The sequence below is a fragment of the Boleophthalmus pectinirostris genome, unplaced genomic scaffold (assembly GCF_026225935.1).
Source record: "Boleophthalmus pectinirostris isolate CB_2022bp ecotype Guang Dong unplaced genomic scaffold, ASM2622593v1 HiC_scaffold_9, whole genome shotgun sequence".
NCBI classification, from domain to species: Eukaryota; Metazoa; Chordata; class Actinopteri; order Gobiiformes; family Gobiidae; genus Boleophthalmus; species Boleophthalmus pectinirostris.
This window is the reverse complement of record NW_026571541.1, coordinates 2,264,589-2,290,332: the sequence shown is the minus strand read 5'-3', so window position 1 is coordinate 2,290,332 and position 25,744 is coordinate 2,264,589. Positions and strand designations below refer to the sequence as shown.

At 39.4% G+C, this 25,744-nt stretch overlaps 3 protein-coding genes across 6 annotated transcripts in view; 2 read left to right on the top strand and 1 right to left on the bottom strand.

Moving 5' to 3' along the window:
* Nucleotides 1–3,947, bottom strand: part of LOC110172728 (gastrula zinc finger protein XlCGF57.1-like) — a 4,009-nt gene extending 62 nt beyond the window's left edge. The window contains exons 1-4 of one of the 2 annotated variants that reach the window (XM_055166766.1): nucleotides 3,641–3,947; nucleotides 2,526–2,633; nucleotides 2,008–2,128; nucleotides 1–1,622 (exon numbers count right to left, since the gene is read on the bottom strand). The exon at nucleotides 1–1,622 is cut by the window's left edge and continues 62 nt beyond it. In XM_055166766.1, the coding sequence (XP_055022741.1) occupies nucleotides 149–1,622; nucleotides 2,008–2,128; nucleotides 2,526–2,633; nucleotides 3,641–3,656 (1,719 nt within the window). In that variant the 5' untranslated portion in view covers nucleotides 3,657–3,947 and the 3' untranslated portion in view covers nucleotides 1–148. The remainder of the gene's footprint in view (nucleotides 1,623–2,007; nucleotides 2,129–2,525; nucleotides 2,634–3,640) is intronic. The other variant, XM_055166767.1, reaches the window with a different exon arrangement.
* Nucleotides 3,948–4,746: 799 nt separating this feature from the next.
* rrp8 (ribosomal RNA processing 8) lies at nucleotides 4,747–12,630 on the top strand. Of its 3 annotated transcripts, none has more exons than XM_020938621.2 (9): nucleotides 4,747–4,926; nucleotides 5,018–5,115; nucleotides 6,273–6,534; nucleotides 7,066–7,520; nucleotides 8,866–9,140; nucleotides 10,002–10,131; nucleotides 11,016–11,122; nucleotides 11,191–11,287; nucleotides 12,413–12,630. In XM_020938621.2, the coding sequence occupies exons 2-9, from the start codon at nucleotides 5,020–5,022 to the stop codon at nucleotides 12,524–12,526; spliced, it is 1,536 nt and encodes a 511-aa protein (XP_020794280.1). In that variant the 5' UTR covers nucleotides 4,747–4,926; nucleotides 5,018–5,019; the 3' UTR covers nucleotides 12,527–12,630. The 3 variants fall into 3 exon arrangements, with proteins under 3 accessions (XP_020794280.1, XP_020794281.1, XP_020794282.1); XM_020938622.2 differs by having other exon boundaries at nucleotides 5,009–5,115; XM_020938623.2 differs by having other exon boundaries at nucleotides 4,995–5,115.
* A 635-nt stretch (nucleotides 12,631–13,265) lies between these two features.
* LOC110172714 (integrin-linked protein kinase) overlaps nucleotides 13,266–25,744 on the top strand; it is a 32,375-nt gene continuing 19,896 nt past the window's right edge. Inside the window, exons 1-2 of the mRNA XM_055166775.1 lie at nucleotides 13,266–13,433; nucleotides 15,898–16,103. Of these exons, the coding sequence (XP_055022750.1) occupies nucleotides 16,015–16,103 (89 nt within the window). The 5' untranslated portion in view covers nucleotides 13,266–13,433; nucleotides 15,898–16,014. The remainder of the gene's footprint in view (nucleotides 13,434–15,897; nucleotides 16,104–25,744) is intronic.

Genomic DNA, 25,744 nt, shown 5'->3' with positions numbered 1-25,744 from the left:
GCAGTTGTAACACCACATTAAACACAAAACGAGGATCATTTGTTTCATCAGTTTTTACACTTTAAATCAATTTCTCATTTTGATTTTTGAGCCCTGAAAAACTATGATACAGTGTTCTGCAGTGTAGTGGTGATGGTGAAAGGCCCGCTCACAGTCTGCTCTTCCGTATTTTATGACAAAACTCATGACTTTTCACATTGGAGCTTGTAGCAAAACGTTTCCCACAGATAGAACAGCTGTAAGGTTTTTCACCTGTGTGCGTTCTCATGTGGACGGTGAGTTGATGCTTTCGAGCAAATGTTTTCTCACAGATTGAACAGCTGAAGGGTTTTTCTCCTGTGTGTGTTCTTGTGTGTGCAATCAGTTGTGCCTTTTGGGCAAATGTTCTCTTACAGATTGAACACCTGAAAGGTTTTTCACCTGTGTGTCTCCTCATGTGTACAGCAAGACTGCCCTTTAAGGCAAATATTTTTTTACAAACTGAACACCTGAAAGATTTCTCTCCTGTGTGTGTCCTTGTGTGCGCTACAAGATTACTCTTTTGGGCAAATGCTTTCTTACATACTGAACAGCTGAAAGGTTTCTCACCTGTGTGTATTCTCACATGTGTTAAAAGACAATGTTTAATAGAGAAGGCCTTCTTACACACTGGACAGGTGTAAGGCTTGTCTCCTGTGTGTGTTGTCATGTGTGTTGTAAGATTACTCTTTTGGGTAAATGTTTTTTTACAGATTAAACAGCTGTAAGGCTTGACTCCTGTGTGATTTCTCATGTGCACTGAAAGACTGCTCTTTTGGGTAAATGTTTTATTACAGACTGAACAGCTGAATGGTTTTTCTCCAGAGTGAGCTCTAATGTGCCTTTCTAAATCAAATCTAGAACGATATCTCTTATTACATACAGTGCACTGGTGCTCCTTCCTTTCAGCTGTTCCTGTTTTCCGTGTTTCCCCTCGGTGCTCAGCTTCATGATATTTGAGGTTCGAGGAATAAGTAAAACTTTTCTCACAGACTGAACAGCTGAATGGTTTCTCTCCTGTGTGTATTCTCATGTGCACTGTAAGATTACTTTTCCGGGCAAATGATTTCATACAGAATGAACAGCTGTAAGGTTTGTCTCCTGAGTGTGTCCTCGTATGGACTACAAGCTGACTCTTCTGGGTAAATGCTTTCTTACAGACTGGACAGCTGAAAGGTTTTTCACCTGTGTGTGTTCTCATGTGTGCTGTAAGATTAACCTTTACGGCAAAGGCTTTGTTACACACTGAACAGCTGAATGGTTTCTCTCCTGTATGGACTCTAGTGTGTCTTTGTAGTTCCTTTACAGTTCCAAACCTCTTTTTACACACTGAACATTGGTGTTTCTTTCTTTCAGCCTGGTGTTTTGGCACAGTGGTGCTGAATGGAGCTCTCCAGTCTTCATCACTGTCAGTATCAGAAGAGTGCTCTGTGTCTTCCTCAGTCTCTGTCTCTTCCCTGATGTCCTCTCCCTGTGTGTCCTGTCTGTGGACATGTGTCTCTTCCCTGATGTCCTCTCTTTCTTTCTCCTCTTTAGGCTCAGTTTGTTGAAGCAGTAAGGGCTCTTCAGTCTTCACACACACAGCACTGGACTCTGGGACACATCTGAAAACAAATCAAAGACACAACATGACAAATCCACCACCTCACTGTGCCCACCTGTGCCCAACCTCCTGTCTCCCCCCACCAGGACCAAACATAAGACCTGGGGGGACCGGGCCTTCTCCACTGCTGCCCCCACCCTCTGGAACTCCCTGCCCAAACACATCAGAGACTCATCCACACTCCCTATGTTTGAAAAAGCCCTGAAAACCCATCTCTTACTTAAAAAAAAAAAAAAAAAAGTTTGTCATTGTTTGTCTTCTCATGTAAAGCATCTTTGAGTATCTTGAAAAGCGCTATTTAAGTGTTATGTAAAAACATGACTGTCACAATAAGAAAATCATAAATTTAAAATATCCACAGGAAATAAAAAGTGATCAGGCCTCACATTCGCAGCTGCTCTTCCTCCTGTTTGATGCTCTGTTCTTCTGGCTCCTCTTTAATCTGTGGCGTCTCTGGGAAGTTGTGTTTCGAACCAGGACCAGGACTCAGGGAGGAAACAAGGACACCTGCAGGACCCAAATAACTCTTTTACATACAGTGCAGTGCTTAGAGATAGGATAAGTAACCTGCACTGTTTTGGTTTTAAAAGGTACAACAAATATAAATGATCCTGGGTTACGAGAGTCTGAACCTGAAGATAGAGGACATACATGTTTGTCTCAGCATATGGACCAGTGTGGAGTGAGCGGGGCCAGTGTGGTGTGAGCGGGGCCAGTGTGGTGTGAGCGGGGCCAGTGTGGTGTGAGCGGGGCCAGTGTGGTGTGAGCGGGGCCAGTGTGGTGAAAATGTCACTATATCACCTTGGTTTATTTGTTGAATTTGCTTCTTGTACTTTCAAGTGGATAGAAATACAGAGATATTAACCCCAAAAGCAGGTCAAATATCTGCAGTACATTACTTTACCAGTGCTACCTGGCTGTTCTTCCTCCTGTTTGATGCTCCGTTCTTCTGGCTCCTCTTTAATGTCCTGTTTCAGACCAGGACCAGGACTCAGGGAGGGCATCTGGACACCTGCAGGAGACAAAGGGGAAATGCAGAGCAATGCATTATTATTATTATTATTACTAGATTATGATTAGATTTTTAATTGATGTAAAGTAATTTGGATCAAGTCATTTGCAAGCCTTAGGGCCAAGAAAAATTTGTCTGAGGGCCGCATTTGGCCCACGGGCCGTACTTTGGACATGCCTGCTCTAGAATAAAGGTAAGTTTCTGATGAGGAAAAAACATTATAACATAGAAACAAAACAAAAAGCCCCATAAACACATAACTTCTTCCTAAAGAACACTGTGGTTGTGTCTGTAGTTTACATTAAAGCTGAAGGTATGCAAGATTTTGACTTTACATTTCATAAACATGACTTCTCTGTGTCTCCAGATATGAGGTAAACATGTTCACATCAAACATAACTTTTACAGCAAACAATCCTAATGCCCATGTATTCTCTATTACAAAAACATGTATGTTTGTTATAATTTGGTGTTTTAGTTTAAGACGATTATCTAGTCAGAAAGCAGAATGAGCCTCACATGAGTCTCAATTGGGTTGTCAGTTTCAAAGCTGAAATCCAGTGTGTTTAAACCTAAAATGTTTCTCTCTGATCTGAACGGTCTCTACATAAACCCCAGCACCTGCACCAGTCATGAGTCAGTGCTAGTGCAGCCTCTGCAGCTCAGGGAGGGAATTCTGGAGGTTCTGAGCTTCACATGAGACCTGGTCTGTCCATAAACTGAGAATGAGACACTTGGATGTGTCTCTATCTGCAGGTGAAGACTCTAGAGTCACAGGTTCACTTCTGATTGTAGTACTTTTAAAACTGTACGACCACAGGATACATACAGTTCCATAAAGTCTTTATCGAGCGCCCCCAGGTGATCACATACACGTACTACACTCATGACTCGTGAAAATCCAATTAATCAAACGATTTATCAGACGAATAGACTCAATGGTGGTCGTTTTCTCGACATAGCAGCAGTTCGCTCGTGCAGGCCTGACAGTCCTCATCAAAACATACCTGCAGTCTGTTTCATTCCCGCGTGGTTTAATAGTCCTGCTCACGTCTTCTCCACTGTTGTTCTCTAAAAGCCGGACATCAGTGTGTGCAGGGTCTACAACTGTGTCTTTACTCTGCACTCTGTTCACTGGAACAATATACACTCTCTGCTCATTCCATACACTAAAGCAGCCCGGGGACGCTCTGTGCTCAAGGCCCGTCTCAGTTTACCCCTGACAGGTTTTCAGTGGTCACAAACAACAACAATAATCAATCCTGGCTGCAATATTACCAGCATTAGCATCCTTAGCATTTTATTGTTGTTGTGTATTTCCGGCGCATTGCTGCCTCTCAGCGGTGATAAAGCGCTACTGCACCTACACCTGCAAATCAAACCTTTTTTTTATATTACTGCAGACTGTTTCTTTAACTTACTACTACTACTACTACTACTACTATATATATATATATATATATATATATATATATATATATATATATATATATATATATATATATATATATATATATATGTGTGTGTGTGTGTGTGTGTGCTGTGTCAGTGTGAGTGGAGTGTGTGCTGTGTCAGTGTGAGTGGAGTGTGTGTTGTGTCAGTGTGAGTGGAGTGTGTGGAGTGTGTGTTGTGTCAGTGTGTGTGCACTCTGTGCTGTGTCAGTGTATATGGAGTGTGTGCTGTGGATGTGTGTGGAGTGTGTGCTGTGTCAGTGTGAGTGGAGTGTGTGCTGTGTCAGTGTGAGTGGAGTGTGTGTTGTGTCAGTGTGAGTGGAGTGTGCTGAAACTTTTAGTTTGCTTATTGGTCCTAATTAAGAGAAAAGAGGCTGGCTTTCTGATGTCTTTTTAAAAATATTTTAATTTTTTCCTTTAAATTAATTAGAGCTTTGAAATTGGCCCTTTTTATGTGTTTTTATATGTATAATATTTTTATTCACTGTTGTGTTTTCTATGTATTTATTTTGTTTTCATGTGAACTGAGTACGTTTGTAAGGTGCCTTTTGTGTTTGTGTCTGAAAATCTGCAAACAGTTAAAAAAAATTATAATAATTAAATAAATAAAATTAAATAAATAAACTTTTCTTCCGTGCAGTGACGTCATCAACAAGCGACTGTAGTTGTTTTGCTTCCTCCGCGGCGCATATGAGTTCCCAACGTGGCTCCAACAAAAATCGTAACATTTAAAAATCAGTTTCATATTTGTAAACAGTAAAAACAGAATTTGGTTCGTTGGTTAGAAAGATTCGATCTGCGGTCAGAGCCTGTGCTGACGCATTTGTGTAGCCTGCACACGGGTAAGACATTCAACTCAAGTCTAATAACGCTAGATTTTCACAGCTTTGTACAATATCTTTAAATATAGATTATAATGATAAGATTCTGCAGAGATGTTTCTTGAAGATGAAGACTGGAATGATGACAAAGCAGACGTCCTGTGTCTAGCTGTCCCCAAAGCAAACGAACCAAGCAGCCCCAATGTAAAGGTAATGTTTTTCTGACCAAGGGCTGTAGAGTAGATTTTATTATAAGTACATGTTTTTTGTTTTGTTTTGTTTTGTTGTTTTGTTTTTTTTTTGTCCAGAATGTATTATAGCCAGTTTTAATGAACTTGTGCTTTTTATTTCTTGTTTGTCATCTTCATGTTATAGAACCTTTTGTACATTTCAGAATCAGAATACTCTTTATTGCAGCGTTTTATACTCCAGAACAGGGCTTTTGCTTAAACATTACAGCCTCAGCAGAACCTTGACTGCCACTGCTTTAACCTGCAGATAGTGGACACATGCAAGTAGGGCTGTATACCACTAAGAATTTCTTTAGTTGACTACAGCCCTACTTGTACGTTTTGTGAATAAATTAATTGTCTAAAAAGGGGGTGGTCAAAGCTTTCGAAACTGTAACATATCTGTATGTATTTGAGCCAAACTGCACTCATAAAACTACACCTGCAGGGGGATGCATTATAAATATTAATTCTAACTATTATTTATGCAGAGGAAAGGACTAGGAAACATTGTATTAATATAAAGACAGATTCAGCTTGAGAATCATGAGTTTAGTTTGTGTTTTACATACAAATACCAAAAATACCAAATCTTCAGCTAATTCACTCTCTCATTTCTCTTCTAATGTTAAGTAAATAAAATTATCAGTCGACTAATACAAATCTTGACTTAAGACACCACTGACCACTACAGGTCTACAGCACTACATAAACACTTGTCTCATTCTCAGTTTATGGACAGACCAGGCCTCATGTGAAGCTCAGAACCTCCAGAATTCCCTCCCTGAGCTGCACATGCTAAACTAGCACTGACTCATAACTGGTGCAGGTGCTGGGGTTTAGGGAGAGACCATCATATCAGAGAGAAGCATTTTGGGTTTAAACCAGGTTTAAATAACCCAAACGAGAGACCAAAACACCAAATTATATAAACATCTTGGACATCATGCCCAGTGCTTTTGTGAAGAATCACAATTGTTACCAGTAAAGGCTGTATTTGATTTGAACCTCATGTCTGGGGACACCGTTGGGTTGTATTTATTGAATTTCTAATGTAAGTCTTCCATGATACAGTGAAATGTACCTTACAGTTAAGTGTAATGTGAACAGTTTGCTTTGACCTCTTCTATAATCCAGACTAAGGCAGTGGGAAAGAAGAGCCTGCTGCGCACTCTGCAGACGCTGGGCTCTGTGCCACAGTGGAAGAGCCAGGACCCACAGAGAGCCAGCGACAGTGAGGATGAAGCTCCACCAACAGAACACGCTAAGAAAAGAAGGAAGAAGAGGAGGAAGAAGAGGAAGCATGGAGACACAGGGGAGGAGGAGGAGCAGGAGGAGGAGGGGGGCCTGGAGCTCAGCCAGGACACCCCCGTCAAGAAGAAGAAGAAGGACACAACGGGTGAGTCAGAGGGCTTTTGATACAAGCTGTTCTAACTTATGGTAAAAGAAACATTGCTTATAGGAAATTAGAATTGACTTTTACCAAGAAACTACATTATAAAATGTACAAAACACACAGTCAATATTTGACACAACAAACTGCTGAAGTGCTTCCATTATTACCTTTTAACAACCATAACTTTAAATTTGTATGCACATCGTAAGTGAAAAAGCTGCTGTTGCCGAATAGTAGTTTATCTCAGTTAGAGGTAGTGTTGTACTTGTTGTACTTGTTGACACTCGATACTGACTGTGACACCACAATGATACAGAAAAAGACTTGCTTTGGACAATAAAATGTGATTTTCAACATTAAATGGTACTTGTTAATTAAGTATCACGATTTGTTTATCTCTATTCTTAATCTGATTTTATCTAAGTCTTTTCAAAAAACAAAACAAAAATTAATTTTAGTATTGATTTCCTGGAAATAAATAATACAGATTTTTTATCTGTCCATTTAACATTTCAAAACATTTTTCCTTTTAAGGAAAAAAAGTGATCTCTACAACCACAGAAAAGGACCAAGACACATCTAAACCTACTGACAGTTCAGACACAAAGCTGAGCCGAAAACAGTGGAAGAACCGAATGAAAAACAAACGAAAGAGCAAAAATAAGTTTAAACCTCAAGGAGCTTCAGAAGAGGGGGAGAGGAAAGAGATGGATTCTAACGGCAATATTACCACAAACACGGACAATCAGCCTGTGCAAGTCAAGAAAAAGAGTAAAAAACAAAAAGGCAAAATGAACGAAGGATCATCAGAAACATGTCCGCCGAGTGGAAAGGAGGAGATTAAAAAGAAAAAGATGAATGACACGAACAATGAAGTTCTAAAACCAGCAAATATTGACCAGAACAAAAAAGCGGAAATGAAGAAGGCGAAGCTGCGCAGATTGCTCCAGAACCAGGAGACCAAGGTGGAGGAGGCTCACCCCGTGGAGGTAGGCCTGTCACCATTATTTATTTAAAACAGGTTTTGTCAGAGGACATCAAACCACCTATTCACATTCAGGAACCACTTAAATACACTGTGTCAATCAAAATTTCATCAATAGTGATACCTTCTAAAAATGACAAATATGCAGTTCATCACTATGAAGTGAAAATGTAGCCACAGCCTGACCAAAGCCTGATCTTATCAGATCTCAGAAGGGAAACAGGACCAGGCCTGGTTAGTACTTAGATGGGAGACTGCAGGGAATATCAGGTTGTTGTGTTTTTGGGCAAGGCACTTCAACTACATTGCTTAGTATGAATGTGGTATTGGCGTGAGTGTTGTTGCTGGTGGTCAACGGGGCTGATGGCGCTGTCAGTCTGCCCCAGGGCGGCTGTGGCTACAATAGGATCTCACCACCACTGAGTGTGGAGTGAAAGAATAATGCATACAGAGCTTTGGGTGCTGAAACTAATACGTAATTTATATTAAAATTGTCAGAATGAATGAAAACTATTACCTCATAAAATACAAAGATTTCCAAATGCATCATAAAATGTCATTAGTCAAACACAAAACAATATATCTACACAATATATCTACAGTAAAATCAGTGTTGTTATAATTATTCTAATATATTCTAGTTACTAGGTCAATATTTTAGACATTATGCAAAACTCTCAACTCAGCTTTATTTCTAAATCACTTTAAAGACATGCAAAAGCACATTTATAGCAAGAAAGACGTTAAAATCACAATACACACAAATCAAAACAAATAATCATAAAATGAACATCAGAAGAACAAATAAAAACTTTGGAGCTTTCTATCATGTTATAACATTTTCCTTCATCAAAAACATGTCTGAAAAGGTTAACGATGTCATCAATACATGTTTGGGTAATCTAGTGATCTCTCCCAGGCCCTATTTGAACTTTTCTTACGCAGTATGAGCCTGTACAAGGCTCTGCCCGCAAGCCTATGTCACCCATCAGCCTGCACAGCAATTTTCAAATTAACAGACCTGAGTAGTGTTATTAGGGGGGTGCACAGTAACGGGGGGTGACTTGGCACGAGGAGCAAAGGGAGGAGAGACTTAATGAGATGTCAATAACAAAACTTTAACCTAATATAGATCCCCAGAAATAGTTTCATAGCATTTTCAAAACAATAAAAGGTAACATGGTGACCTAAATATGTCTTAGCAGTTAATACCCCAAAGAAGCCCAATTGTAAAGGCTGTGTTGTTGTTTTTTTGAGATCATAATCATCATAATTTCCTCCACAAACAACAAACTATCTTGTTTTATTCTACATAAAAAGTGTGTTGTCAAACTGGTCTGTGGTGACAGGCTTGTGTGGAGGAGGTAGAACCGGAGACAGAGGGGCCTACAGCGGAGCCCCTGGACCCCTCGGCCTCTCTGCGATCTCGGATGGAGCAGCGTCTGGAGGCGGCACGGTTCCGCTACATAAACGAGGTGTTGTACAGCTCCAGCAGCAAGGAGGCACGCCGCATGTTCACCCAGGACCAGGAGGCCTTCTGGGTGTACCACCGAGGATACAGCGCCCAGGTGAACAGGTGGCCCCAGAACCCCGTGGATCAGATAATCCAGTTCATCAAGCAAAAGTAAGAGCAAGCAAAAGGACGTGAATTAGGGATACAAAAAAAAAACACAATTTGAATGGCTGAAATTGACATATCACAAAAACTTTTAATAATAAAACTACAGTATGTAGCTTTTTAGTAGAGATAGACTTTTTTAGTGTTTGTGTTTTGGATATTGGCTTAAAAAAAATATATATATCAGTCCATCTCTGCTTTTTAGTTCCTTGACCTTGCTTGGTCTGAATGTTTTTTTGGGGGTCTGAAGGGTTTTTTGGCTACAGTATCCCACAGTATGTCGGATACTGTTTCCAAAGAATCATGAAGATGACTTCCAGGAAGTTTTTTTTTTTTTTTTTTATTGATTAAATATAAAAACACAAATTTTTCCAGACAATACATTAACACTGATAAAGACATAAATTGTTTCAGTACATTCTTTTCAATTAATGTAAAATCACAAGCATGAATCCATTACAAAGTTACATGTATCTTTAATGGATGCATGATATTACATTACAGGTAAAAATCCAGAGGTGTTGTGTGCAGGTTTAAACCCATATATTATGGGCAAACTCACAGCGAACATTTCTCAAACTCTCTTCCTGCATGCTTGTATTTGCAAGGTGCTAACATGGCTTTCATGATTTTTCTTTCTTTTTTTTTCCTGGTAGCTTCAAATTATTTTTCTTTTCAGTAGTTGTAATATACCGTAATATTTAGTAGGTAAAGTCCGTTGATTTAACTGATTATTGTAGTCTAGTCTATTCATCACTATCAAACTTGTTCATTGAAATATCGTCCTTTACGTTCTCAGACCACAGTCTTCCATGTGAATAAAATGTGAACTAAATCCAGGGTCCTCTTGCTCCCTGTCCCCTGCAGACCGGCCTCTCTGGTGGTTGCAGACTTCGGCTGTGGAGACTGTAAAATCGCCAAGAGCGTCAAAAACAAAGTGCACAGCTTCGACCTGGTGGCCACCTGTGAGCTGGTGACCGCCTGTGATATGGCCAACGTGAGTACACTTTCAGTTCAGAGAGACTTTATAGTAGGCCTGAACATTTTGGGAAAAATGTCTGAACATTTTCTGACAAGCATAGCCATGAGATCAGATTTGCAATTTATGTTTTAATAAAATAATTCTGGTCAGAGTTCACATCTAGAAGAATTTACAAATACTGAAATATGAACTGACACACTAATACAAGAATCACATTTCAGAACATGTTTTATTACTTTTTACTTACCTAAAAACATGAAAAACAGAACTAGTTTTAAACATTTAAACATTTGACATAGTTTGCAGTGGTCTAAAGTTATTCCTCACGTACCTTATGCATTTTGAGGATCCTCATTATGCACTGCGATGAGTTTGGAAGCATTTTTGACAAACTCCAGTGTGGTGTTTTTCCGTCACAGTAAAACTACATACAATTAGCATGCTAACTGATTATTGGACAGTAAAATGCTTTCTAACTAGATGCACACCGTACACAGCAGACTTCTTTTAATTTACAGAAAAAATAAATAAATCTAACTAAAACGATATAAAAATATTGAAGGGCCTGTACCAGGTTTTATGCATGTTGTAGTATTCGAATAAAATGTGTCTTGCCCCAGTACAGATATTTGGATAAGCAGCTCTTGAGGTCAAAATAGGTCTGCTGTGTATGTACTGTCTGCATTGAATTATAAAGCATTTTATTATCTGATCATCAGGACTGTTAGTGCCCATTAGTATGCTAGTTCTGCTCTGTGAAAGCTGTGAAAAATGTATGAACTTGTCATGGTGAATAATCAAGATGCTCAAACATGTTGATGAGGTGATGCTGTGATGCATGTCGTGTTTACTCTCATGTAATATTACTGCTTTTGCTAACAGTTGTGTCTTTGCTGTAGGTCCCTCTGAAGGACAGCTCTGTGGACATCGCCGTCTTCTGTCTCTCTCTCATGGGAACTAACCTTGCAGATTTTTTAAAAGAAGCTAACCGTGTTCTAAAAAGAGGGTGAGTTGTGTTTGTTTTAAATAGAAAATGTATACTGAAAAGACTCACCAGTTTGTGCTCGTTTATAGGGGTTTTCTGAAAATAGCCGAGGTGTCGAGCCGATTTGAGAATGTGCGCAGCTTCATCACTGCGCTGGCAGGTCTAGGATTCAAACTGGTGTCCAAGGTGAGAGTGTTCTGTTCATCCATGTTTACAGTGCATACAGGTTACAGAGCTTACTCACTAAAACAAGGTTGACACAAGAATGTTTAAGATTTTTCACAAGGTCTTTTCTAGTATAATTGTGTAGTTATTTAATTGTGGTGAAGTTTATCAAATTAGTTTCTGGTTGGACTTGGCCAGCAGAGGTGATATACTGTATGTATTGATCATTTCAGTTCTGTTACCTAGCAACCATAATGTTAACAAAAGCCCAAACTTGTCCAAATTACTCAATTGTTATGACGAGAGAAATAAAATAAACCGCAGCACCTGTTTTGTTGAATCAGTGTTTAATCTGGTGCTAATTGTCTCAGCAGCTTGGATAGAATTTCTGTGTTGACGACATAGGTAAAGGCATTCTTCTCACCACTACTGTATTTTTGTACTTTTCTTCTCAAGTGCCACTTAACTGATGTAAAACTATGATAAATATTTACCACCAGTACTATCACACCAAACACAAAAGTCTGTCATATGCACCACTGCCTAAAATAAACTGCACAACTTCTACAAGAGATGTGAGAAATTCAGTTTGATCAGCATGGCATTCCAAAGGCCTATTGTGGACTATTCCAATAATTATGATCCATTATCCATTTTCTGGTGAGTTATGAAATAGACAGAGGTTTATTCTTTACCACAGCTCATTGTTTATCTGTTTAAATTTCTTCAATTAATCATAAAAGCTTATTTATAAAGTTATAAAAAATAAAGTAATCCCCAAATAATGTAACTTTCATGAGGCAATTACAAAGCAGCCAAAATATGACAAGTTATCCTCTGTCCATTTAGATTCACTGATGCACCATTGTGTTTGAGCAGACAGCATATGAAATGACAATTCTTTCTAACCTACCAACCCTACAACTGATGCATTTACTCAATGAGCTTTAGGGTGTCTGAACTGATTATTATTATTAACTGATTAATTAGGATGCATTGAGAATAACTTTGGACCACTGCAAAGTGTGCTATTTTTCATTTTTTTTATACGGTATATATATGTATATATATACAACGGGTACAGTGCCTTTTATTAGTACATATCTGACTGATCTCTCTTGTCTAATATCTTTTTTTTCCCCTCAGGACACAGAGAATACTCACTTTTACTCATTCGACTTTGTAAAGACTGGACCAGCACCTGAAAATGTGAAGAAGTTTGGAGTGCAGCTGAAGCCTTGTGTGTATAAGAAGAGATGAGAGAGACTTTATTTAAAGCCATTTACTGCTCTGGGTCAAACATCAGGGCTTGTTTTGCAGCTGTTGATTTGTTAAAGTGCTATAAATATATTATTTTTACCGAACTATTGTGACCTATTCTTTATATTACTGTAGCCTGGATGTAATTATACCACGAGACAATATGCAAGACAGGGGAAATACAGTGCAAATCCCACCATGGAATTCTGACCTGTTCTCCTGCTCAATTATAAACTATTGCTGCTGCATAAAAATTATTAAGATTCCACAATGTTGTGCTGTCATGTGAAGGCAACCTATGGTTCCAGCATCCTGTTATAAGATACAGATAAGAAGCTTTTCCCCATTCAAAAAATGTGATATTTTGTTCATAATAGTCCATTACTGTTCCCTAATGTGATTGTAGTTTTTTAGTAGCTTTGAAAAATTTGTGGCCTTGTTTTATCTATCATGTTAGACCAATTTGATTGAGCTCCAAGAACATTTGGGTTTATTTTCTATTTGTTCTTCCTTTGTCCCATTTTATTAGTACAGGCTGTTGAAAGCTGATTGAATTAAAGGTTGTAAACGGAGCACATTATTTAAATAAGTGGTATATTAAAAACCATAGCCGGGGGCAGTGTTTTTTTTACATGCACTGCTCCGTTCCTCCTGTAGGTGTCGTCCGCACGCCGTCTCCGCTCCAGTCTCCGCTTCTACCGCGTCCCTCCCCGGTCTTTCCCGGTCCCTCCCCCGTTGTCCCCCGTCCCTCCCCGCCCCGTGTGCGTTCTGCTCCGGACTGCTTTCCTCTGGACAGCGACCAGCGAGGGTGTGGACGGAGCTCAGTCCTCAGGACCCCCTAGAAACACACTCTGCTCCTGGTGCCCTCTGTGACTGACCCGTGCAGCGTTTGTGAGGATTATGCGCGGTACGTTTGCGGTCAATTTGCATGATTGTGTGTGCGTGTAGAGCGGCCAACGAGCGGCGCCGCGTCACAAAACTTAGCTGTTAGCTTGTTAGCCACATCTACCCCAAAGACTGCGAACAAGCTCCAGAGTTACAGCTTTGCATTATGCGGAATAAATGTGCTTCAAAGGTGGATGAATATTGAACAAGTTAAATATATTTTAAGGGAGACTAACTTAATTTTGATTGTAATTTCAGGAAGTAAAAGAGGAAAAGATACAGACGCTAAGTGCTAACTGGTGCCTGTTGCAGTCATTGTAGAGTTGCCTGCAAACTGCTCCAGACAGATCTGTGTGTTTGAGGAAGTATTGCATCAAGACTCATTTCTATGCAACAAGTATTTATTACTACAAGAACGAAATTAAGAGTTGCTATAATGACATTTGTTATTCTTTGCCATATCTGCTACAGTGAGTTACTCAGTGTTGTACAAACCTTTTATGAACTGTTTAACCTGTGTGCAAATCAAACTCATAGACTATATGTCACAATGTATTTTTCAGCCATGTTTTGAGTTTTGGCACACTTCTTTTGTTTGTTTTTTTAAAATCGTCTGCTGCACAACCAAAACATCAAATTATATCCAGTAGTGACAGAAGTAGTGTAAAATGTCTGACTGAATTTTGCAATAGTCATCAGGACACTTCAAAATAGCTCAGTAGTACATGAGAGGTCCAAAATTACGCAAAATTGGCTCTTACCGTGTTATACTAATTAGTTTCTAATTAACAGCAACCTTTTACCTTTAGTTCAGCAGAGATTGGCGATTCCAGGGCTGAAATGGTCCAAATGATTCTACTGAAGGTGTATGAAGTTTAAAAACACAGTGAAACACTTCCTGTATTACCACATGGCATCTAAAAATGTTTTTTGTTAGAAAGAAGAACTCAGAAGCCTAAATCTGCAGGGTTTCAGTGATAAACATGTGTGAATGAAACAAAACACAACTCCAGGTCTGTTTGTGATGAGAAAACTACATTATTTAAATCAGAAAATAGCCTGATATGGGCCCTTTTAATTTAACTGTGTGAGTCAGGTAATCCAAACATAGGGAGAGCGCAACAGATATTGATCCCCAGAGAAATGTAACTTTTGCTGCAGCAACATTTCTACGGCATATCTCAGTCAAAGGTCTCAGTGCGTTTAACAGGGAGAAGGTAGGATCAGCAAATCCTGGGGAAGAGCCAAAAGTGTCCCTCCTCCTGTGTGTCCTTCAGAATCACAGCAGTGTCCAGGGGGAACCAGGTGAACACAACAAGAAAGACCTCATCCTCAATCCACTCTGGTGTTTCAGTCAGTGATGAAATGGTTCATTCCCTCAAAGACGTCTTATTTGATTTACTGTTGTCCAACTCCAACTTGTAGCGCAGGAGTTGCCAGTAGCTCTCCACCCCCTTTCAAACAGCTTGCCAAAGGATTTCTGTATTATGTGTATTGCACTAAATAATTCATCTTTGATGAATTAAAGGCCTATTCCCATTGTAAATGTGTCCCTTTGTGCATCGAAAACTGGAAAATGGTTTATGTTTTGTCTGCGATCTAACTAAACTCCTAAGGCTGACTGTGGCTCTTATATTTATGCAATTTCTTGCAACCACTGAAATGAGTAATGAGCATTTTTGTTTTGTAAAAACAGCTCACTGGAGGAAAAAGTTTGGAGACCCTGTTATAGTCCATACTCCACATTATGAGTTTTGCCATTGCCAGTATTGTTGCGGTTCTCCTAAGGGTCATTTTCTATTGATTTAAAAGAGTTCAAACATTGCTGTCGCAAAGGAAGCGGAATGTTATTACTCACAGTATGAGTCACTGTCCCCTCCTGATTACCACATTATGTTTATTCTGTTGACACTTACTCAATTCTGCACTTCCCATTTCTAGTGGAACAAAGCTAAACATTTCTTTTTCTCTTAATAGACTTGATACGTTTCTCAAAGCCCTACACCAGTGGTAGCCACAGCTGCCCTAGGGCAGACTGATGCTGCTAGTCCGTGCCATGAGCTCCCCTGACCACTAGCACCATTAAAACTGTTCATAAAGATTACATAGAACAGATTTTTGCAGTATCATAGAAAGCATCTTTTTCTGCACACATATGGTTCATTTCCCTTTAGCAAACTCAACTGGCACCTTTTGGTCATTTTAAAGGCACTGTAGCTGCTTTTTACTGTCTTTAAAACATGGAAAAGAACACTAAAGGGTTTGTAGTGGTATTATTTCACAATAAAATGCTTTATAATTGGATGCAGACAGCATGCAACAGACTTCTTTTGACCTAAAGAGCTGCTTATCTGTTCTAGAGCAAGTCCAGTTTTGCTCAAATGCCAAAAAACCTCAATTAGACAAGGCCCTTCATTGTGAAAGATATAATTTGTTGTTATTATTGGTCACTAATTTTTTTATTCTTTTTCTTTTCTGTTTTGCAGTGGAAGTGAGTCATGACCAGATGAGGAGCTGATGTGGACTGGTTTTAATTTTGCCCTCACGCCCAAAACACCTTGTACCTGTTAGAGAGGAGGACAGAGGAGGACAGAGGAGGGGACATGGACGACATCTTCACACAGTGTCGAGAGGGGAACGCTGTGGCTGTGCGCCTGTGGTTGGACAACACAGAGAATGACCTCAACCAGGGGTAAGATCCTGCTCTGTCTCATATAGTTTGTTCAGATGAATGTGGTTAGTTATAGTCAATAGATTGCAGATTGGGGATGTTTAGAAATGACCAAATTCTTAGTTGACTAAAGACATGTGTGACATGTGTATTCTTTGTATGTATCTGAGCCAAACTGCACTCACAAGGCTACACCTGTGGAGGAGCTCATGCAAACACTACTATTTCTGCAATCAAAAGTATTAGACAACAATGTATTTAATTAAATCTTCAGCTGCTACTCACTTCTCCTTACCGTTGCTGTCCCATAGAAATCCTTATTACTGAAATAAAACAGTCGACCAGTACATACACTGGTCAACTCTTTTATTTACTAAGACAGAATTCACAAATTTAAAAACTAATGCAATTCACTTTTAATACCAAGGAGTTAGTTTTCAGGGAAGATTCCCATGCATTTCAGAGCATGTTTGTAGAGGTCATAACTACAGGATTGGCGATTTCCTCCCCACCTAAAGACTTTTTTTTTGGCTTAATAATTATAGCCAAGTGACTTGATAAATGTGACCAATAAACTTGCCATAAATCATGGACCTTTTTGAATAAATTTCTGAAAACTGTACGACACTTGGCTTCAGTCAAACTGGTTACATAAGTGGCCACAGGAATGCAATATGAAAATGGATTCACCAATGTCATTCTCATAGACCGTATATATAAATGGATATAGCTAACGCGCTAGCTGCTGCGTGCTGAATAGGAAGTTCACATGTGGCTCTTCTGGCTCCTTCTGACCCTGGCTCCCATTGACTTGTATTGGAATATTGTGGCCCCTCTGTGTAACTGCTGTTGTAAGCCTCGCTGTTTTGGCCTTAAAATGTCTGTATTAACCCTCTCCTTGTGATCCTGGTGTTTTTTTCCTCTATTTTGTCCGTCAAAAAAAGCCTATTCATAATATAGAGCCTGGCTCCAAAATCACTTCTGTAACCATAAGCATCACAAGGTTCATTAGGGTGGAGCCAAAAGCTACCGGTGACTTCCTGCTTGCTTAGTCCACTTTTTTTACACAATCTATGGTCACTCCCATCACTGGTCATTACTCTGAGTATTTTAAAATCTTACATTCACAGGAAGGACTGCAGTGTCCTCTGTTTCTACAAACAGAGGCCAGTTACAGTTGTTCAATATACAGTAGAACAAACAGTACTGTATTCTGGAGGTCTAGAGGTTTGAATAAGTAACTTTAATTCAAATGTTTTACAACAAGTACCGCCTCAACATTTGGCTTTCTGAGTACGACCAGATCTAAACCCATTCTATATCAGGTCCAAATTATAGCCTATCAGCTCTGAAATGAGACTACATAATGGCTGTGGTTGTGTTTCAAAAATATTTAAAAAATTTGTAACAATTTAGTAAGCGGGGTGTTATGCTTCTTTAGGGTTTTTGTATTAGTTTAATATTATCTTTTATCATGGTATTTTCTGAAGAGACCCAGAAGAACACAAACAGAGAATGAGACAACTTAAAGTGTTAGTGAGGAAGGGCAGAGACGGAGGATTCACCTTGGCCACCTCTGAGGAGAACACGCCACAGATATACCACACATGTTTCTTGTGCTCACAATAATGATTTGTTGTTTTTATAATGTTGTGGCTTCGAGTGTAAGAGGATGGGGCGAGGGGACAAGGAGGTGTGGATGAGCAGTGTTTTACCGTCTGACCGGGGGTTAGGCAGTTCAGATCTCACCTACACTTGCAAGTATTCATTGGCTCCCTGTGTCGAACTCTTCACTCCCATTGCCTACACTCACATTACTGTGTCCATGGTCCAGTTTCTATGTAGAAAATATGAATGACTTGTACTGTCCATGTTTAGGTTTAGGTGCATGGAGATTCCAGCCATTTCATACTTGGACCCATGTCATTTGATAGACAGTTCCATATTTGTATACAGTTGAGCTGCCATCAACCAAGGCAATTCTTGGTTGACTAAAAACATTTTTGTACTGCTGATGGATTAGCCAAATAAAAGTGAGCATGGCCAAAGCTCTCAAATTGATTACATATCTTAATCCATCTTATTTTGCTCCACCCACTTTTGTCTCTAAATGTTCCTAAACTGCACTTTCTGTTACACTGTCCCTTTCATGTCAATGGAGAATTTGGGAAATGTTTTGCTTCTTAAATATGACAAAGTAGGTTCATTTGTGTAAAATGTTCAGTGCTCATGTGCACCAACAAGCCTACTGCATTGATTCTCTGGCTTTAAAACGGTTTTATTGTCTGTGTTGAACTTATTTTCTGTCAAGAACGACAACTCAATACAAAATAATACACCCTGAATGACAATAACAATGCCCATGACAGTTTCCAGAATCTACCATAATCTGACCACCACCGGGTGTGGAGAAAAAGAATAGTGAATATATAATTCTCTGTAAAGTGTCTTTGTGACATATGTCTGTGTAAAGCGCTATAGTAATAAAGACTTACTTACTTACCATTTGACACACAGATATATCTGTGAATATTTGGCTTTTCCAACCTCCTGTGAGACTGTAGTAGCCCTATGATGAACCCACTTCCTAATGTTTCCGTTCAGAATGCCAACCAAACACATTACCCTGGACAGGAAGGCAGTACAGTCCAGCCACAGTACATGTGCAACAGCCAATGCACAATTAAGGGCCCAACTCAAAATATGTCTGTATCCTCACATGACTTAGTCCCGTAGAGCTAATTTAAGCTCCATGTTTTAGAAAAAGCTAAAAGGGAATTCTTGACTCACTGTCAAATTTAGTCCACCTGAGGTCAAGTCAACATGAGCAGTGTGGGGTCCATGAGGCGAGACCACATTTAGACATCATTTGTATTTTAGACATTTTAACATGGTTATAGTTTTTATTTTTATGTTTTGGACATTTTGTGACTAAACTGTGTTATGCAATAAATTCTGAAGTTTTTTGTGGATTGGGATTGATATCCAGTACCTGTATGGAGATCTGTGCACTCTTACGTCTCCTGAATACAGCGCAAAAACCAGTGTACAAGTCATTTAGAAGAAAAACTGGATTTCACATGTAAACTAGCACTGCCTTCACTCCACATGTGACTGGCCCATTAGCTAAGTGCACGCCACGCTCCCCTTCGCTCTTGATCTATTCTCTCTAGTCGTGTAACTCATTTATTCCTCCCCCTTGAAGCCCCTTTGCAGTAAGCTCTTAAGACAGTAGCATTTGGATCTCCTCAAATGTATTCATGAACTACCTAAATAACTGCTAACAGCCAGGAGGGGGGTGGATGGAAGGAGGGGGGAGGACCATTATTATCCTGCTACAGCAGACACACCATCTTTTTGTGTGTGCTTCTTTTACAAGATGGAATTCCTGAAAAGCCCTAACTCTGCACAGCTATTTTCCGGATGCTTTTCCCAGAGCTATGAGGTCCTCCTGTTTGAGTACTGTCATGCTTTAAAGAGATAATAGCAAAGTTTACTCAGGTTTGTGAACCATTCTTGACAAATAATGTAGTAAAAATTCTGCATGAAATCTCGACCTAATGCAGTGAATTTTGTGGAAACTCTGCCTTTATGGTCAGAACTATAAAAAATATACCAAAAAATAAATGTATTTATTGGATTTCATTTCATTTCAAATTGGACCCATGTTTTATTATTACATTATATTTGTAAATTCCCTCCAGGTCCAGGTAGAATCCATGACAAAGGACAAATGCAATTGCGGACTATAAGTCACACTTTTTGGGGGAAATGTATTTTATAAAATCAGAGACCAAGAATACATATTTTATCTTGAAAGGCAAGTTATAGCAATAACAACAGAAAAGAGAACGACATTCTGTTAACTTAAGATATTAAATTATTCAGATAACTAGCATAAACAACATAACAAGTTTACCAAAATCCATTGAATTCTTCATCCTCTGTGTCACTTCTGAGCAACTCGGCGACCTCTGGATGTAAACAGAGCGCCACTTCCTTTTGTGCGCAGCTTTGTCAGTCCGTCCAGTGACTTGCAGGAAAGGTTACATGGTGCATCCTCTGGGTTGCCATGAAGCTGTGTTCTCCATCCTCGCCTTCTCGCTCACTCCAAACTTTCTTTCTGCTGCTCGAGTACTGTTTTAAATTTTCAGTAGTACAGAAGTATTGATGCGATCGACTGACATGATCGAGACAGAACACCGTCTCTGCAGGAGATGTGCAGTGACAGTGGTACAGGAGGAATGGGAGCAGCAGATACTGGCACACAAGCCTAGAGCGCCCTCTCACGACTTAGCTTTGGTAAAGTAGCCACTAGCTAGTGTATTTAGTATTTATCTATCCAATAGTAGTATCTAGTAGTGTACTTAGTACTTTGTGCATGGTTCAAATATTCCATGTGGATTTACAAAATTTTTTGTTATAAGTTCTAAGTTTGGAAAACACACTGTGACTTTTTTGGACTCTGGAAACACTGTAAATTTGATAAGTAGACCTTTTGAGTTTCTAATTGAGTACCCCTGTTTTAGAGGTTTTTGTTTCCCTCCATGGATCTGCCTCCCCAGACCCTCACTGACCCCTGAACCATGCTGCAGGCAGCAGAGCGTTCTCTTTGTCTTCTCCAGACTCTTTCATGTCTATCACAGGTGTTCAGGGTGAACCTGCTCATCTGTGAAAAACACAGGGCACCAGTGGTGAACCTGCTAATTCTGGTGTTGTCTAGCAAATGCAAGTGGAGCTCCACGGTGCTGGACGGTGAGCACAGGACCTACTACAAGACGCCCTCATGCGCTCTGCTTCTGCTTGTTTGGGCAGAGACATTCACAGCAGTGGACTGCTAGAGGTCATTCTATCGGGCATGGACAGTGTTCAACCTGTTGCTCCTTGCACAGAGGAGCAGATATATGTCCTGCTGATAGGTTGAGGACCTTCTACGGTCCTGTCTAGCTCTAGAGTAACTGGCTGTCTCCTGCCTGTCTCCTTTTCCATGTTCTGGAGATTGTGCTGGGAGACACATTAAATCTTAATGCAACTTAACGTCCAGATGTGCCATCCTGGAGTTGGACAATCTGTACATTTTCTGTAGGACGAAGGAATGGCCTCATACTCCCAGTAGTGATGATCACTAGAAATCTGAAATGCCCTCCACATGCAAAACCTGTCCTGTTTAGGGTGTGTCTCATTGTTACCACTCAAAGGCCCCTGTTGTTTGTTTCCATTAAAAGCTGTGACATTCTTTTGTTCCCAAGACATTGCCCTGTCCATATTTGTATAGATATCAAACTTTTTTTTCACATTGAGGTCTGATGTGTTTTTAAAATGTTTCATTTATTTTTATTTTTTGAGCACTGTACATTTCAAATAGGGCTGCAACAAGATTAATGGCAAGTAATTGAATATTGACATAAATGTCAACATAATTGTCAACTAGGCACTGAGGAGGAGCAAAAATGCCATGAAAGTTTTTTTTATCACATTCACATTTAATAATGATAGATTTAATAATGATAGCATTTTCACAGGCCTGTTGCCTTCTACACAATTAGGGGTGTGCAGAAATATCTAAATATTCATCAATATTCATCATCGTATCGTTTATTGTGATGATACAGTATCGATATCGGGGCTACTGTATCGATGTATTGCCAAGAGTATTTTTTGGTATATTTTACTAAATTATTTTGCTACAGTGCTAGAGGAAGGAAACTTGTTTATGCAACACATTTGACATTTTCACTGTTTTGATGATTAAACTGTGTTTCATATGAACTCTGCACAAGAAGTTGTTTAACAAACACTTTTAGTATCACAGCCATGGTTTAGCCTTTATTTTTTATTGAACTATATTGAATTGATTTGAAATCGTACTGAATTGAAAGTGCACTGTGTTGAGATCTGTATGGTATCGTGGCCTATGTATCATGGTATGTATCGAATTGGCAACTTCTTAATGATACCCTGCCCTATACACAACTGCCAATTAATCGAAAGGAAGATCGATAGATTTAAGCCATTTGCATAATAATGAGTCATTGCGTTAGTGTATGGCTGTTGGTGCTGCTAACTTGGAGCAGTTCACAGTATCCTCGGCCCATGTTGTGTTTGGACTGTCCACGTGTGATTGTGACTTCATGGTTATCTGGATATAACCTTCAAACCTCCAGCAGAATTCTTCAGACATGCGTGAATGATTCTCTCACCACAAAGAGATGTTCTTAAATTCTTCTCAGGTCAAGGGTTTTGTTTGGACCTCGTAACATCTCTGTCTGATTGTTTGTGGTTCATGTGGTTTGAGGTTTCCATCGTCAGCTCACAATAAGAAGATCTGAGATTTGTTGGTATTTTTAGACTGGACTTTATGGACAGGGAGTGTTCATGAGCTCCCTTTTAAAATTGTGATTTAAACTTTTGTTTGTCAGTATTGCCGTTCTCTACTTTAGATTTCAGTTTTCCATTACCTATTTTGGCAAAGGTGCATTGTGTACATTTTCAGGTGGAGGCCCCGTCAGATGTTATTGCTTTGTCTGGAATGTTTCACAGTATTGTATTAAACCTTAAATGTTACAGGTCACATTTGTGGAGAGGCAACTCTGCTCAGAATGCCTGTTATTCTAGGTTTTTTGAGCCACCTGTAATTTAACAACTGTAAGGTAGAGCTGTTTAATGTCATGCTGTGGAATATTCCAGGCAGGGTAATGTCCATGGAAAAAAACTGATGACTGACCACAACACAAAAAAATTACACTGTGCACCTTTAAATGTTCTTATAATGCTCAGAAGTTATTCTTAGGATAGCAGTAAACAGTAACACATTTATCAGTTGTCTGATCTTCAGGAAGTGTGCAGTTAGCATGTTAGTTGTTGTCAGTGTTGGGAAGGTTACTTTTAAAATGTATTCCCCTACAGATTACAGATTACATACCCCAAAATGTAGTTGGTAATGTAATCCATTAAATTACTTAGAGTGAATAACGTAATCTGAATATTTAGGATTACTTTATTTGCTGTAGAGAAGCAAAGACTAAGATATCGTAACATAAGATGTTTTGTCTGCTAAAAGAAAATAAAAAGCCCAGACTTTCCTTAACCGTATTAAAAATATTATTGATAGAAGAGGAGGAGACACGTCTGCCCAGCATGATTTAGTCCTGTTAAATCCTGTTTTAGTTGTGGTTTTTGACTGGTTTTAGACCTGGTTTAGACCTGGTTTAGATCTAGTTTAAATCTAGTTTCGACCTGCTTTTTGTCCTGTTTTAGTCCTGTTTTAGTCCTGGTTTAGTCCTGGTTTAGTCCTGGTTTAGTTGTGGTTTTAGACTGGTTTTAGACCTGGTTTAGACCTGGTTTAGACTTGGTTTAGATCTAGTTTAGACCTGCTTTTAGTCCTGTTTTAGTCCTGGTTTAGTTGTGGTTTTAGACCTGTTTTAGACCTGTTTTAGACCTGTTTTAGACCTGGTTTAGACCTGGTTTAGATCTAGTTTAGATCTAGTTTAGACCTGCTATTAATCCTGTTTTAGTCCTGGTTTAGTTGTGGTTTTAGACCGGTTTTAGACCTGGTTTAGACCTGGTTTAGATCTAGTTTAGACCTGCTTTTAATCCTGTTTTAGTCCTGGTTTAGTTGTGGTTTTAGACCGGTTTTAGACCTGGTTTAGACCTGGTTTAGACTTGGTTTAGATCTAGTTTAGACCTGCTTTTAGTCCTGTTTTAGTCCTGGTTTAGTTGTGGTTTTAGACCTGTTTTAGACCTGTTTTAGACCTGGTTTAGATCTAGTTTAGATCTAGTTTAGACCTGCTTTTAATCCTGTTTTAGTCCTGGTTTAGTCCTGGTTTAGTTGTGGTTTTAGACCGGTTTTAGACTTGGTTTAGACCTGGTTTAGATCTAATTTAGATCTAGTGTAGATCTAGTTTAGACCTGCTTTTAATCCTGTTTGAGTCCTGGTTTAGTCCTGGTTTAGTCCTGGTTTAGTCATGGTTTTAGACCTGGTTTAGACCTAGCTGAGATCTAGTTTAGACCTGGTTTAGTTTCCGGGAATGAGTGGAATTACCGGGGGGAAAAAATAAATAAATAAAATAAAGGGATATAGCCCAAAATGTGAAACCAGGAAAATACTGCCGTGTAATCCATTTATTTCAACAAAATAACTGTAGTCCAATTACCACTCATGAAAACAGTAACTGTAACCGAATACAGTTACTCATAATTTGTACTCTGATTACGTAACTCTGGTACATGTAATCTGTTACTCCCCAACACTGGTTGTTGTTAGCATTATCATGACAGCAAACTCCACTCTGGTCGCTGAGAACTGTGAATAGTGCTTATGGCTAATTAGGATGCTCGGAATGCATAAGGTTAGTGAAGACTAAGTTTGGACCACTGCAAACCCTTTAAACCTTAAAATGAACTAGTTCTATATTTCATGTTTTTAAGACTAAATGAGGTAGAGAGAAGCTGCATCGCTTTGTTCTACTCTGGCTGAATTGCATATACCAAACAGGAAACGCATTTCTTGGCCATGTGTCACTGTCACCTCATAGTGTCGAAAGGGTTTCTGTTACTGCTTTAAATATTTGGCTTTATCAGCAAGCAGCCCTACAAAACTAGCTCAAGTTAAATAGACACAGTTTAGATATTAACATAATCAAGTATGCTGTCCAGGTTTTTCAGTACATCTGAGCAAATATGTTTTGGCCCATTAGAAATACTGTATAAGCAGTTCTTGAGGTCAGCGGTGTACTGTCTGCTTCTAATTACCAAGCGTTTTGGTGTCAAAAAATCAGTAAGTGCATGATTAGCATTGTTATTTGCTTTACTGTTACATCTCTGAAAGTTATAAGGCCTTAAGAACTCTATAGTGGTGAATAACGAAGATGCTCGGAACACATGGGTCAAGTGAGGAATAACTATGGGCCACTGTTTAAAATGAACTAGTTTTCACTTTTTTAAGACCTTTTTAAAAATCAGGTCCACCTTCCTTAATTAGTGCTTTGTGGTGTGTGGGGCCCCATGCAGTGCTGAGTGCAGAGACGTAGAGGGTGTGGACAGGGCTCCAGAGGGGCTCTCTCTGAGTGCTGTGGGCAGGGCTTCAGAGGGGCTTTCCCTGAGTGCTGTGGGCAGGTGGGACATGGGATTCAGCCTGAAATAAATGAGCCTGTGTGGAGGTTGCAGTGGAGTGGGCTGGAGGGTTCTGCTCTCTGCTCAGAATACTCCCAGAGACAGGCTCAGTCAGGCTGTCTGAAGTGTCTGCGTGCTGGGCATAGCTGGGGGCATGACAATGTGCTTTAACTACACTCCATGGGGTTAGTGTCTTTATTAACCAGGACTGTAACCTGAATATCCATAAGGCAATATATCATGATGGAACTCTTGACAGTACATGTATCGATATAGAGATGTGTGTTGTAATACATTTAAACAACATACATTCACAATAGACTGCCGAGATTTGCACTTATTAACCTACTACTGCATTAAAGGGCCATGTTACACTATTTTCTGATCTTATTTTCTCTGATGTTTGTTGTTGCCTCATCACAAACAAACTTGAAGTTGTGTTTTGGTTGGTATTTAAGTTCTGTTTAAGTTCTTCTCTTAAACAGAAAACACTTGTGATGGCATGTGGTATTACGGGAAGTGCTCCATTGTGTTTTCAACTTTATACACCT

What these genes read in the sequence shown, in the direction of transcription:
- rrp8 (XM_020938621.2), top strand. Translation starts at nt 5,020, where the DNA reads ATGTTTCTTGAAGATGAAGACTGGAATGATGACAAAGCAGACGTCCTG. An exon ending in ATCCAGTTCATCAAGCAAAA is followed by an intron (nt 9,141 to 10,001) that starts GTAAGAGCAAGC and finishes TGTCCCCTGCAG; the next exon opens with ACCGGCCTCTCTGGTGGTTG. An exon ending in AACCGTGTTCTAAAAAGAGG is followed by an intron (nt 11,123 to 11,190) that starts GTGAGTTGTGTT and finishes GCTCGTTTATAG; the next exon opens with GGGTTTTCTGAAAATAGCCG.